We start from the raw sequence: 15127 nt of genomic DNA on the forward strand, positions 1-15127 counted from the left end.
TGTCTGGTGTTTGTGTGGCATGGATGTTACTTGCCACTTGTCAGCCCAAGTCTCTGGATATTATCCAGATCTTGCTGCATTTAGTCAGGGACTGCTTCAGTATCCGAGAAGTTGCAAATGGTGCTTAATGTTGGGCAGCCATCAGCAAACATCTCAAGTTTTGGCCTTATGAAGCAGCAAGATGCCTGTGCTTAAGACATTGTCATGTGGAACTCTTGCAGAGGTGTCCCAGAGCTGAGCTGAGCTGGCTGACCTCCAATAACCACATCCATGTTCCTTTGTGTCAGGTATGACTCCAACTTGAGGGATTTCCCTTGAATCCCATTTACTCTGGTTTTGATTCAAAAGTTCGAATAGATTAGTCAAGTGTGATTTTACAAATATTTACAAATATTTTACATAGATTTTACAAATCTATACTGACTTTCCATAATTAATTCAAATCTCTCCAAGCACCTGTTGAATTTTTGTTGTGGATTATTTCCATAGCCATATGCATAATTGGTCGTAAACCAACCAGCACGTAGTTACTCCAAATGCCCTTATGACCTTTCTTGAATAAAGGTGTTACATTTGCTATACTCCACTCTTCATAACCTTCCCCCATGTGCTGTGAAAACTGAAAGGTTATGAGGAATCCTTCTGTTATCTTCACCTCCACTTCCTTTGTATATCTGAAGTACACATCATCCAGACAGGTAATGTTTTCCACTGTAAACATAGCCAGCCTTTCCAGTATACCCCATCTGTCCATTTTCACGTGATGAATTACTTCTATTATCACTGCTTCTGCTGATATTTTGTTTGTATCCTGTTCCTTGGTAAACGTTATTTAAAAGTACTCAATAAGTATTCTTATTTTCCTCTGCACCTCGAAGCATATGTCATTTTCTTTGTCGTCACTAAGTCTCAGCCAGCCTCATAGGAAGTGGTCAAGCTAGGAAGCTGTGGTTTACTAAAGAAATCAAATTTCTTGTCAAGAGGAAGAAGGAGGCAGATGTTAGGATGAGACGTGAAGGCTCAATTAGGGCACATGAGAGTTACAAGTTAGCCAGGAAAGACCTAAAGAGAGAGTGAAGAGAAGCCAGGAGGGTACGTGAGAAGTCGTTGGCAGATGACATCAAGGAAAACCCCAAAACTTTCTATAGGTATATCAGGAATGAAAAAATGACTGGAGAAAGATTAGAGCCAATCAGAGATAATTGTAGTTGCGCATGGGGTTCAAGGAGCGAGAGGAAGCACTAAATGAATATTTTTCATCAGTATTCACAAATGGAAAAGACAGTGTTGTCGAGCAGAATACTGAGATGCAGGTTACTAGACTAAACAAGATTGAGGTTCACAAGGAGGAGGTGTTGGCAATTTTGGAATGTGTGAAAATAGTCAGGTCCCCAGGCTGAATGGGATTTATTCTAGGATTAGGTAAAAACAATGACTGCAGACGCTGGAAACCAGATTCTGGATTAGTATCCGAGGAGCAGTAAAATCGACCGTTTCGGGCAAAAGCCCTTCATCAGGAATACAGGGATTTATTCTAGTATTCTCTGGGAAGCCAGGAAGGAAATTGCCAAGCCTTTGGCTTTGATCTTTATGTCGTTATTATCTACAGGAATAGTGTCAGAAAACTGGAGGATAGAAAATGTTGTCTCCTTGTTCAAGAAGGGGAGTAGATACAATCCTGTTAATTATAGACCAGTGAGCCTTACTTCAGTTGTGGGTAAAGTGTTGGAAAAGGTTATGAGAGATATGATTTATGATCATCTAGAGAGGAATAAGTTGATTAGGGATAGTCAACATGGTTTTGTGAAGGGTAGGTCGTGCCTCACAAACCTTACTGAGTCCTTTGAGATGGTGACCAAACAGGTGGGTAAAGCGGTTGATGTGGTGTGTATGGATTTCAGTAAGGCATTTGATAAGATTCCCCACAGTAGGCTATTGCGCAAAATACAGAGGCATGGGATTGAGGGGGATTTAGTGGTTTGGATTTGAAATCTACTAGCTGAAAGAAGACAGAGGATGGTGGTTGATGGAAAAAGTTCATCCTGGAGTTCAGTCACTAGTAGTGTACTGCAAGGATCTGTTTTGGAGCTACTGCTGTTGGTAATTATTATAAATGACCTAGATGAGGGTGTAGAAGGATGGGTTAGTAAATTTGCAGATGACACGAAGATCTAGAGTTGTGGATATTGCTGAAGGATGCTATAGGTTACAGAGGGACATGGATAAGCTGCAGAGCTGGCCTAAGAGGTGGCAAATGGAGTTTAATGCAGAAAAGTGTGAGATGATTCACTTTGGAAGGAGTAACAGGAATACAGGGTACTGGGCTAATGGTGAGGTTCTTGGTAGTGTAGATGAGCAGAAAGATCTCTGTGTTCATCTGCATTGATCCCTGAAAGTTGCCACCCAGGTTGGTAGGATTGTTAAGAAGGCATACGGTGTGTTAGCTTTTATTAGTAGAGAGATTGAGTTTCAGCGTCACAAGGTCATACTGCAGCTGTATGAAACTCTGATGAGGCCTCACTTGAAGTATTGCGTACAGTTCTGGTCACCGCATTATAGAAAGGATATAGAACATTACAGCGCAGTACAGGCTGTTTGGCTCTCGATGTTACGCTTTGGAAAAAGTTCAGAGGAAATTTACTCTGATGTTGCCTGGTATGGAGGGAAGATCTTATGTGGAAGGGCTGAGGGACTTGAGCTGTTTTCATTAGAGAGTAGAAGGCTGACAGGTGACTTAATTGAAACATACAAGATAATCAGAGGGTTAGGTAGGGTGGACATTGAGATCCTTTTTCCACTGATGATAATGGCTTGCACGGGGGACATAGCTTTAAATTGAGGGATGATAGATATAGGACAGATGTCAGAGATGGTTGCTTTATTCAGAGAGTAGGATGGGTGTGGAACGCACTGCCTGCAACAGTATTCGACTCGCCAACTTTAAGGACAAGACAATCCATACAATCAACACAGGAATTCTTGGACATCATCAGAAATATACACACAGACAAGGAAGAAACCATGGTCTCATTCGATGTAACGGCACTGTTCACCTCTATCGACAAAGCCCTATCCAGAGAAACAATAGCCAAACTGCTGGACATACAGAACAGACAACAGGACATTGAACCCATCAACAAAGCCGGCATACTTAAACTACTGGACCTGTGCTTCACAACACACTTCACGTTCAACAACCAGATATACGAACAAATCAACGGTACGCCCATGGGCTCACTGACCTCTGGACTCATAGCAGAAGCAGTAATGCAAAGGTTAGAACAAACAGTCTTACCGCAAATTCAACCCAAACTCTGGGTCAGATATGTGGATGATCCCTTTGTAATCATTAAAAACACAGAAATAGAGAACACACACCGGATCATCAACGCCACACTCACAGGAATCCGATTCAGTAGAGAAGAAGAAAAGGACAACCAACTCCCATTCCTAGACGTGATGGTACAGAGAACACCGAACGGAGAATTCAGCACAAAGGTTTACAGGAAAGCCACACACACAGACCAAGTCCTGAACTATGAAAGCAACCACACCAACACACACAAACGAAGTTGCATCAAGACACTATTCAAAAGGGCCACAACACACTGCAGCACACCAGAACTGCAAAAAGAGGAAGAAGAACACCTATACAATGTATTCGCCAAAAACAGATACCCGCGCAATTTCATCAACAGATGCCTAAGGGAAAGACAACGGAACGAGGACATGCTGCAACCCAAAGGACTAGCCACACTACCATACATCAGGAGCATTTCCGAACTGACAGCCAGACTACCACGACCACTAGGACTCATAACAGCACACAAACCAACAGCCACTCTCAGACAACAACTCACCGGAACGAAGGACCCGATACCCAGCATGAGCAAAACTAATGTAATGTACAAAATCCCATGCAAGGACTGCACAAAACACTACAGGGGACAAACAGGAAGACAGCTAACAATCCGCATCCATGAACACCAACTAGCCACGAAACGACACGACCAGCTGTCCTTAGTACGCAGATGACAAGCAACATGAATTTGACTGGGACAACACTACTATTATAGGGCAAGCCAAACAGAGAACAGCCAGGGAATTCCTAGAGGCATGGCACTCATCCACAGACTCTATCAACAAACACATCGACCTGGACCCAATATACCGGCCACTGCAGCGGACAGCTGAAACTGACAACCGGAAGCGGCAGAGACAGACCACTATAAATGCCGGAGGAAATGCACAGAAGCGCTTCACAGGAGGCTCCCAAGCACTGAGGATGTCACCTAGACAGGCAACGAAACGTTTGCAAGACAAATTCCCAGCTCGGCGAACAGAACCACAACAACGAGCACCCGAGCTACAAATCTTCTCCCAAACTTTGAACTTTAAGGACATTTAAATGGTCATTGGATGAAAATGGAATAGTATAGGACAGATAGGCTTCAGATTGGTTCCACAGGTTGGCGCAACATCAAGGGCCGAAGGGCCTGTACTGTGCTGTAATGTTCTATGTTCGTGTTCTCTATTTAACCATAATAGCATACGGCGCTGGAACTAATCCAGAGATTAGTACCTTTATAATACTATTAAACTTCCTCCTTAACGCCTGAAAATTTGCCCCATGACCACAATATCTTGCTTTTCTATCATTAGTCCGGCTGTGGCTCAAAACCTCTGGCTCACTTACTTTTCTGGATAATATTACCCCCTTTGGTGATGCCTTCAGTTCTGGAACCAGAGAAACAACACAACATGTAGGACTCTAATGGTAGTTATAGAAGTGAGTTGCTATTCCCTAAACTGTGGAATCTCATGTAGTCACTTGCTCATTGCTGCCATGATCTGGACTGCCCTATTTTAATTGTATCATTTTTGGCTGATTCCAGTGCTGAGAACTGGTTGGGGAGTGGCATATCTCCAAAAACTCCTGCAGTTCCTCCACTTCCGGATGACTGTCCATCAACTGTCCTGAGCTCTCATTGTCTGGGTAGACGTCTCTTGGGACATAAAATCCAGGAAACATTTGGAAATTCTGCGCTTGGGCTTCAGCAGCTAGAGACTGCTCCTCCACACACCATTCCCCATTGCTCATGAAACAACTCTGAATATCACATGTCACTGAGAATGCAAACAGAAGGTCTCAGCTGTCCATCCTTGATCTAAAGAAGAAGATCTATATTTCCTCTGTGAGAATATAGTTAATATCTTGTCCAAGAAGCTTTTATCAAGGTGGTCCATAATTTCAGTAGGTGCTATTTTGTGTGGAGAATCCATACCCTTTTAAAAAAAATAACTTGTCCAGTTTCGGTATTGCAATATTTTATGGTCCAATGTAAAGCAATAATATGCCTTAATGATCTCTGATAAACTGTCTTTATTGTGCTATGTACATAATGGTAAAATATTTCAAATAATGGCATGAAAATTGGGCTGCTTTTCTAGTTCTGTTTGGATGTCTTCCCTTTATATTTAACATGCTTACTTTGGTGGCTTTTACTTTCAACAGTTTTGTGTTATAGGATTTTTGGAGAAGCTGCTGTAGCACAGTTTAGGTCAGCATACATTTCTGGAAATAAATTGAAGAGATTAAGGACATTCTTTTGTTCTTGTCATCACCTAGTAATCTTTGTACATCAAAGTCGAATAACGTTTTAGCTTTAGGTCATGGTATGTAATCAAACAACTAACTTTACAACATCACCTTGTTATCTCTTGTAGAAGAATATGCAGAACAAATTTTATTAAAACTCCTTAAGCATACTGTTGATATTCTGGAATTCATCCTTTTCAAAAAAATATTCAAAACTCTTTTGTTTCTGGATGCTAATATAATCCATTCATTACACCTTCATGTAGAATCCAAAAAAAACTGCTAATTTTCCCCTTTTAAATATAAGAATGTAACTAGTTATTGTATAATTTCTATACTTTCAGTTGATGATCTGATAAAGTACTTGGACCCTCAGTATATTGATAGAATTGCTATCCCAGATGCCATGAAACTAGAATTCATCCTAGCAGGTAACTGTCTGTTTATTGAGGTAAGGAGAACAATGATCTTTTAAATGTTTTGAAATTTAAGACAGGTTTTGAGGGGGAAAAAAGAAGTGCAGGATGAAAATTGAATGTTATCTTTTAAACTTTAATGTTCACAAGTTACCTGTGATTATTCATTCACACTTTACTTTCAAAGTGAAAGATGTGTGTACTTGAGTTTGTTTTAATTTCTAGAAAATTATTGTTTGATCCTTCAAGTTCACAAAAATTGAAGTAGTGAATAAAAGAGATTCTACAGAAATTATAATACACTGCTGACTCATTAACAAGCATGCCAGTGGACATCAGTGAGAAGATAAATAGGAGCAGGAGTGGCCCATACGACCCTTTAAGTCTGCTTCTTCATCCACTATAACTATGGCTGATCTTTGGCATCAACTCTATTTTCTCACAACATTGCTTATTCACCTATTACTCTGCCATGTCCAGTCCAAGTGCATTATGCAATGAACTTGCACAATGTTTTTAAAAGCTACAAGCTTGAGTCCTCTTAGGTCCTTCCAGCCTGGTCCTCCTTGATCTGAAACTATAACCAGTAGTTGTAAAGTCAACATCATGTATGCAACTGTCGAGCCCTCCAAAATTTTATAAGAATCAAATAATTGTTATGGGACATTCATATCTACAATGACTGTATTTGTAATTTTCTAATCAGCAAATATCGTAGTCCACTTGTACTAGATGTCCCCACTAACCAATAAAATAATTTCAGCAATCTACAGTCAACCATAATTTGACAGTGTACTTACTTAAGCGGTGGGTGCCATGGACATGTTATGGCTGGAACTGGCTGAGTTTCAGTGACATTCTTGCATCCTGTAGTTGATGTCTGCTGACATTTTAGTTGTGGTCAAAGTGCTAAATAATAATTTGAGTTCATTGGACTGCTATTAGAATCTGGAAAAGGATAATTGGTGAAATTGAAGGAGACAGTGAATTAATTGTGGCAGTAATGCTACAAATCCAACTCAGCTTTGAGGACTATACCATATGCTCCTTCACTACAGGAGTGCACTACAATAAAGGGTACAGATGTAGATATTTCTAATTAATCAGTTCAAACACGTTATGAGACATGTCTGGGGCAGATAGGGATTGAACACAAACCTTCTGGCCCAGAGGTGGGTCACTACCACTGTACCAGAAGAGCTCTCTTATCAAGGGCATAATATATTGCAGTTTCTCACCTGATCATTAAACAAAATTACCAATTTGACAATTGTTTTTGTCATTGCAGTTTCAGTGACCATTATGACTGATTTCCTGTCTTGATTAAGGAAATAGTTTTTAATGTGAAAATATTTATTTTGCATTTAATTCTGAGAACAGGATTATTATTTGAGAGATACTATTTTTGTTAACTCTGTTTTCTTTGCATTATAGAGGAACATTTTATCCATTCTCAAGTGCGCCTTTTAGAATCAGTGAAAAAGCATCAACCATACCTTGAGAGTGAACACATTAAAGGTAAGTGCAAGCAATTACCTGAGAAAGTGTATAACTTAACTCAATCCTGTCAGTTTTTTGAATCATAGCACTGCTTATTTATCTAGCCAATGGTTCTCATTTTCTTCAAATTTACTGTCTTCTGGGTACAAGTTTGCTCTTTAAAATTGGATTAAGGATGTGAAATGGTTGGTTACAACTAAAACTGCCCTTGTCTTTTCCCACTTCTATCCCTTAGCCCAGTTCTCCGCGCCCCCCCCAAATTGCTCTCATTTCCACCTTGTTGCTTTCAATGTGTGGGGGCAAATTCTCTATATTAAAGGATATAATGCAGAAATCCAATTTGTTGCTTATGTACTTGCAGCTGTTCCAAACTATTCATCAAAGGTGCAAGCATTGACCCAGGTTCAAATTCAGGAGCAGGTACTGTATTTACTGCAAATATTTATCATTTCTCTAATTGATTTTCTTATATGGAATGAACGTCAGTTCATGATCAATTCTGGTAAAACTTGTGATACCACAGGCTTTCTTTCTATATGTGTTGTTTTTTTTAATTCTTTCTATTTTTTGAAATAAATGCAACAAAATAAATAAAATCTGCCAGTCCTTTCATCATTTTTATTGATCATTTTGTTTTCATTGGTAATCCTCTTTCTGTCAATTTTTTCTCATGTTTTATTGCAGGATCAATGTAATGCGATTACAGAAGATGTAAGCAAGATGCTGGATGAGTATAACAAAATGGTATCCTTTGGTTTCTATAATCCAGGTTTTTGTAATGGTCTATCAGATTAACTTAATTATAGAATTCTCACTTACCACAGTAACATTACCTCCTCTTTATGTGGTTTGAAAGAGTCATAGCTGCCTCCTTTAGGGGCAACTCATCTGGATATAGGGGTGGGTGGGGGGTCTGTTTAGTCCCAGACCTGACTTGAGACTTTTAATCTTGTGATTGTTATGCAGTCAGAATCCACTTCCTTGTTTCACTATTTTGAATTACCTTTGGGTTCTAATGTGGATTGATCTTGTCATGTTTAATACTCAGGGAGGAGAAAGTGAGGACTGCAGATGCTGGAGATCAGGGTTGAGAGTGTGATGCTGGAAAAGCACAACAGGTCAAGCAGCATCTGAGGAGTAGGAAAATCGACTTTTCAGGCATAAACTCTTCATCAGGATTGAGGCTTGTGGTCCGGAGTGCTGAGAGATAAAATGGGAGGGTGGCAGCGGGGTTGGGGGGGGAGGGGGGGGAGCGGGGAGGGGGGGGGGGGGGGGGGGGGGGGGGGGCGGGGCGGGGCGGGGGGGGGGGAGAAGAGAATGGGAGCGAGGGTAGCTGAGAATGCAATAGGTAGATGAGGGTGGGGAGAAGGTGATAGGTCAGAGAGGAGGGTGGAGTGGATAGATGGGAAAGGTGATGGACAGGTCAAAGAGGACCGTGCCAAGTTGGAGGCTTGGGACTGGAATAATGTGGGCAGAGGGGAAATGAGGAAACTGGTGCAAACCACATTGACCCTGTGTGATTGCAGGATCCCAAGGCAGAATATGCGGCATTCTTCCTCCAGGAGTCAGGTGGTAAGGGTTGCGGATCGTTTCAGAGAGCATGTCTAGGGCACCCGCACCAACCAACCCCAACACCCCATGACTAAACACTTCAACTCCCTCTCCTACTCCAACGCATGCAGGTCCTGGGCCGCCTCCATCGCCAAACCCTTTTTTTTCGTTTAAATACCATTACTTGTAGCTAATCCAAATGACATCTAGATAATTTGAAATTTAAACCGTCTCATCAATTAAATATATTTTTAGATGGTTGTAAATATATATTTCATTGATTTTGTTAACAAGGTTTCTAGTGTTTACCATGGCCAAATTTGCAAGTGACACTCTAGAAATAAGTTGTAATAAAAAATTTACAAATAGATATGGATAGAATAGGTCATTGGCTAAAATTTGGGAGATGGAGTTTAATGTAGGTAAGTGTGAAGTTACCCATTTTGGTCAGAGAAATAGAAAAGCAACTTACCTAAATAGAAATTTCAGGGTGCTTTGGTGTAAAGGGATGTAGGTGTCTCATGTATGATTTGCAGAAAGCGGCTTTGCAGGTACAACAGGTATTTATGGCAAATTGGAATTTTGGCTTTTGTTGCTAAAGGGGAAGTGTGTAAAAGTAGGGAAGTATTACTGCAACTGGATAAGCATTAGTGAGACTGTATCTGGAATTTTGTACATAAATTTTGTCCCCTTATTTGAGGAAGAATGCATAAAACAACCTCGATTATCCAAACAAGATGGGTGGGGAGTATTTTGTTCAGATAACTGATCTGATCATAAACAAAGGGAGCATTTATGGGACCTTGAGATCTTGTTCAGATAATCCAGAATTCAGATAATTGATGTTCGGATAACCGAGATTGTTCTGTAGTTGCACTGGAGGCAGTTCAGAGGAGTTTCACTAGATTGATTCGCAAGATTGTCTTAATAAGAGAGATTGAGCAGTTTAGACCTATACATTTTGGAGTTTAGAAGAACGAGACGAGGTGTAATTGAGACACAATGGCAAAGGGTATTGGTAAAGTAGACATAGAAGGATGTTTCCTCCTGAGCCAATTTAAAACAAAAAATCATGGTTTTAGAGTAAGGGGTAGCAGATTTAAAACAGCTGAGGAAAAATTATTTCTCTCAAAGGGTTGTGAGACTGTGCAATTCACTACCCCAGAGTGCAGTGGATGCAGGGGCTTTTAAAGAGGTTACAGAGCGATTATTAATTAGTAACAGGTTAAAGGGTTATGTAAAGCAGGCAGAAAAGTGGATTTATGGCTGAGATGAGATCAGCTATAATGAAGTTAAATGGCAGAGCAGACTCAAGGGCTGAGTTACCTATTCCTGATCCTAGTTCTTATATTCTTGTTAGAATAGGGACTTCTGCAGGGAATTGAACTGCTGATATTTCAAGAATCTCATTGACAGGGGTCAACAGATATGAGACAAAATGTAAGATGCATTGAGCTTTAGTCCAAAAGTGGGCTATGACATTTTAAGTGTGTTATTGCAGTTGCTTTTAGTGAATCCATCCCTCAAGGTAACTTCAACATGAAATTGTTATTGACATATTTCACGATTTGACACTTTCTGCTTCCGAAGCACATGAATAAGTAACTTTTTAAAATCAACTTGATTTATTGAATGGAATTTAATTTACATTTGGAGTAAATATTTAAATTTTACAGTTTGAGACCTTTCAGGATTCTACAGATAGTTTGATCTTGACAATGACCTTCAGATTCTACTCCTCTCAAAGCAGTTTGTTCAGTGGGAAGAACTACTAACCAAGCTTGAAGCTGCAAAGCAAATGAAGCCAATCGCTGACTGATATCACATCACATACCCTGGGTGGATCAAAATATTATGTGGAAGTGGAACAAACCATTCTTTTTGCTATCTATATAGTATTGTATATGTAATTAGTAATACTGAAAATATTATTATTTGAAAATATTCTCTCGGATGTATCTCCTATTAAAATGTCTTGCAGTTGGAGAGCTAGCATTGTATTATAGTGTGGCAGGATGAATGTCCTATTAATTTGGAGTGTCACATTTCTAGGTTTACATTCTAATATTTAAAACTTGAGCTAACCATATAATGTAATTATTCATATTTTAAAAGCAATGGTTTATTCATATTTGCCAATGATTGCCTTCCTTTTACAGCATTTAAAGATTGGGTATTAGTATGATATGATGCAAAACTATTTTGTGCAACCTCTGTAATATAGAATATTTTGCAGTTTACTATCTCATTCGACAGTTTGTTAAGAGGATTGTATATAGTTATATTAAATCCTTTTCTGTTTTGCTGGCTACTATGATAATTAATCTGCAGTCTGAGAACTAAATACAATGTTATGGGGGGGGGGGGATTTTAATAAATTCCAGTGCAATCCCGGCTGATTATGGCTAGATATAAAAAGAGTTCACTGAGCACAATATGAAAGGGGGATGGTTTGGTTTGAGCAATATGCTTAAAGAATACATTATACACTTAAAGTTATTAGCGAAAATAGCTAATAAAGTCACCTGATTATGCCAAGCAAGGTTCTTCCTTTGTATTAGCCATTAGATTAATTAGCTATTGCCCACTCCCACCTCCCCCTGAAGAGAGAACTCTTGATTAAATTTAAGGAGGTTTGAAGGTCATCTGTGTCCGATATTCCCAGACAGTTTCCCATCTAAGTGTTAACAAGCTCCGACCTGGTTTAGGTTCTGTTTTAATTTGAGCTAATGGAATAGTGGAGCTAATCCAATTTTATGATGATGCAACAGGTATTTCCCATTAAGAGGACAAAGCTATGAAAAGCTCATGAGGGAGATATGACTCATATAATATTGTTAAAATAAACCAAATCTAAATAACTAAATCAAATGCATATATTAAAGTCTCAAAACTTAGTGGTCATGGAAGTATTCCATTCACTACATTAACTGGATTGCAGTGTGTCATTTCACAGGAATGTCATCACAAGAATTCTAGGCAGTAAGCCATGAGTTATCCGCTGAGCTGTGCACATGTACACCTGCAGAAAAGGGCAGGTGATGACTAACCAGTCAATTGAGCTATCGTGCATCTGGGCTAGGCATAAAGCTTTCCAAGCTTTCATCCCATTTCCCCCTCAGCCAAGAGAAGTAAAACAGTTTGGGATCAGAACTTATCTAGCAGCAGTTTTGTTTTCCCTGCTTAATTTTTTTTCTTTCCTCTGCCCTTATTCCATCCATTAAAATACAAAATATTATAAAATATTACTTGAATATCTTTTCCTTCCACATTGGGGTGTCAGTCACCTACCATCTGGTATCTTAAGTAATTCTATCTTTTTTAAAGTTGTGGAGTTTCTTTTCCATATCGAACATCTTTTTTTATTCGTTCAATGTTCTTAATGCCACTGCTTCTAAGTTTTCTCATATCTGAACAAATAAATCTTTGGTAATATGTGAACTGCAATGGCATGTGTCAATATTTATATTGTAACAAAACTGCCAACTTTGTCTTGCTTACTTGACAATATTTTTTATTAAAGTGCAATGGTAACTTTAGTGCAGTGACTGAAGTTTTCATAGTGGGTTTACCTAGGATATGAGCTCATTCATGTGTTAATCTGGCTCCGCTGTTTAGGGGCTAAGCTGGAACGTTCCTCCCTTAACGTTTTGAAGGGAAGTTGCAGGAGACTATAGTGAGAAACATCTGATTTTATATTGACCACTTTTGAACTCATTGAGGTCATTTCTGAACACTTGTGGCGCACCCACACGCTGCGTGCGCCAACAATTTCTTCCAACAGTCCCGAATCTTTCACTGTCTAAAATAGGACTGTGCTGTGTAGGTAATAATTGTATCTTCCAGCCTCATTCCCTGTGTGTCTCAACTAAGGTTAACTTTTATAATATCTGAAATTTCTGCTAGTCAACAGTTTAAGAATTTCCCATGTGCTATGTTATGGTAGTTTTTGGTTATTAAACAGTGTAACAGTTTATTAGCAGTCAACTGAACTTTTTGCAGGGTTTCGATTATGTCCAGTATTTAAGAGAACCGAGCATGGGGCTCAGGATGTATAGCGGTCATGTCCCTACCTCTGAATCAGTGGGGTTGGTTTCACGTCCCACTTGCTCCAGATATAAAGTTAAAAATCGCACAATACCTGGTTTATTTGGAATCACTAGCTTTCGGAGCGCTGCTCCTTCATCAAGTGGTTGTGGAGTATAAGATCGTAGGGCACAGAATCTACAGCAAAAGTTTACAATGTGATGTAACTGAAATTATATATTGAGAAAGACCTGGATTGTTTGTTAAGTCTCTCATCTTTTAGAAGGGGCATGTTGGTTTCAGTTCTTTCATACGTAAATCCCAGAACTTTCTTAAAGTTACATTTTCAAGTGAATTTTAACTAGGCCAACATGGCACCTATTGTTAATGCATTGAAAGTGTGAGGTGCCCTGTGTGATGCTGTCTACGCCCCAATGGTCAGACTGATTCTAATCTAAAGAAGGGGTTTACAGAACCTTGCATGGATTCATGCAGTTTTTGACCAAAATAAAATGTAATTCTATAAGTACAAATTCACCCCACAAACCTGTGTGTATGTGTGAGAGTGTTAAAGGGTATAAGCCTATAAGAGGATGCATAGGAGTGTGTGAGCATATGAGTGAGAGCTTGTGTATGAGAGAGGGTCTGCGTGAGTGTATGGGTCTGTAGGAGTGTCTGTGTGTGTGTGTGATGCTGTCGGGTCACCTGTAGTGTAACATGAACCCAAGGTCCCGGTTGAGGTCATCCCCATGGGTACTGAACTTGGCTATCGGCCTCTGTTCAGTCATTTTGCATTTTTGCCTGTCCTGAAGTCAGACTTGGAGGGTGGTCACCCAGAGGTCGGAGGTCAAACAACCTAGACTCTTGGTGCGACCTTCCCTAAGCCTCCACTTCTCGCCTTTTAAACAACCACTAAACTGCAAATAGATCATTATTGCAGCAAACTGCCTGGCTTTCAGGACAACACCATCCAACCTTGTCACGGCAGAGGCTGCAAGATATGTCAGAGTGTCAACAAGGATACCACCATTACACGTGGTGACACCACCCACTATGTACATGGCAGGTACTTATGTGACTCGACCAACATTGTCTATCTCATACACTGCAATCAAAGATGCCTTCAGGTATGGTACATTGGTGAGACTGAGCAGAAGCTACAGCAATGGATGAAAGGACACCACACAACAATCAACTGACAGGCGTGTTCTCTCCCAGCTGGAGAACACTTCAGCAGTCCGTGACATTCGAACTCTGATCTTTGGGTGACCATCCTCCAAAGCGGACTTCAGGACAGGCAACAACGCAAAGTGGCTGAGCAGAGGCTGATAGCCAAGTTCAGTACCCATGGGGATGGCCTTAACTAGGACCTTGAGTTTATGTCAGACTACAGGTGATCCCACACACACACACACACACGTGCAGACCCTCTCTCTCTCTCACATTCACCCTCAGACTTAAAACCCTTTACACTCACACACATACACTCTCTCACAGACACTCATAACTGCCCGCCTGCTGCACACCCACATGTGCGCACACACTTGCAAGCACATACATATATGTTTGTGGGGTAAATTTTGACATCTTATTTTGCTCAAAAACTGTATGAATCTATGTAAGATTCTGTAAATCCATTTTTTTGATTAGAATCAGTTTGAACATTGGGGCACAGATGGTGTCACACAAGGCATCTTATACCTTCAATGCATTATTTGGGCCAACATGACACCTATTGTTGAAGTTTACTTGTAAATGTAACTTTTAAGGAAGTTCTAAGATTTACATATGAAAGAACTGAAACCAACATGCCCATTCTAAAAGATGAGCGACTTAACAAACATTCCAAGTTTTTCTCAATATATAATTTCAGTTACATCACATTGTAATTTTTGGTATAAGTTCTGTGTCCTATGATCGTATACTCTGCAACCACCTGATGAAGGAGCAGCGTTCTGAAAGATGGTGCTTCCAAATAAATCTGTTGGACTATACCTGATGTTGTGTGATTTTTAACTTTATACACCCCAATCCA

The 15127-nt window shown here is 39.9% G+C and overlaps 1 protein-coding gene across 1 annotated transcript in view; it reads left to right on the top strand.

Annotated features, from left to right (window-relative positions):
- dctn3 (dynactin 3 (p22)) overlaps positions 1-12610 on the top strand; it is a 27342-nt gene extending 14732 nt beyond the window's left edge. Inside the window, exons 3-7 of the mRNA XM_072573244.1 lie at positions 5944-6030; positions 7450-7533; positions 7877-7935; positions 8200-8259; positions 10796-12610. Coding sequence (XP_072429345.1) covers positions 5944-6030; positions 7450-7533; positions 7877-7935; positions 8200-8259; positions 10796-10885 — 380 coding nt within the window. The 3' untranslated portion in view covers positions 10886-12610. The remainder of the gene's footprint in view (positions 1-5943; positions 6031-7449; positions 7534-7876; positions 7936-8199; positions 8260-10795) is intronic.
- The last annotated feature ends 2517 nt before the right edge of the window (positions 12611-15127 follow it).

Source organism: Chiloscyllium punctatum, chromosome 1, assembly GCF_047496795.1.
Source record: "Chiloscyllium punctatum isolate Juve2018m chromosome 1, sChiPun1.3, whole genome shotgun sequence".
Lineage (NCBI taxonomy): Eukaryota > Metazoa > Chordata > Chondrichthyes > Orectolobiformes > Hemiscylliidae > Chiloscyllium > Chiloscyllium punctatum.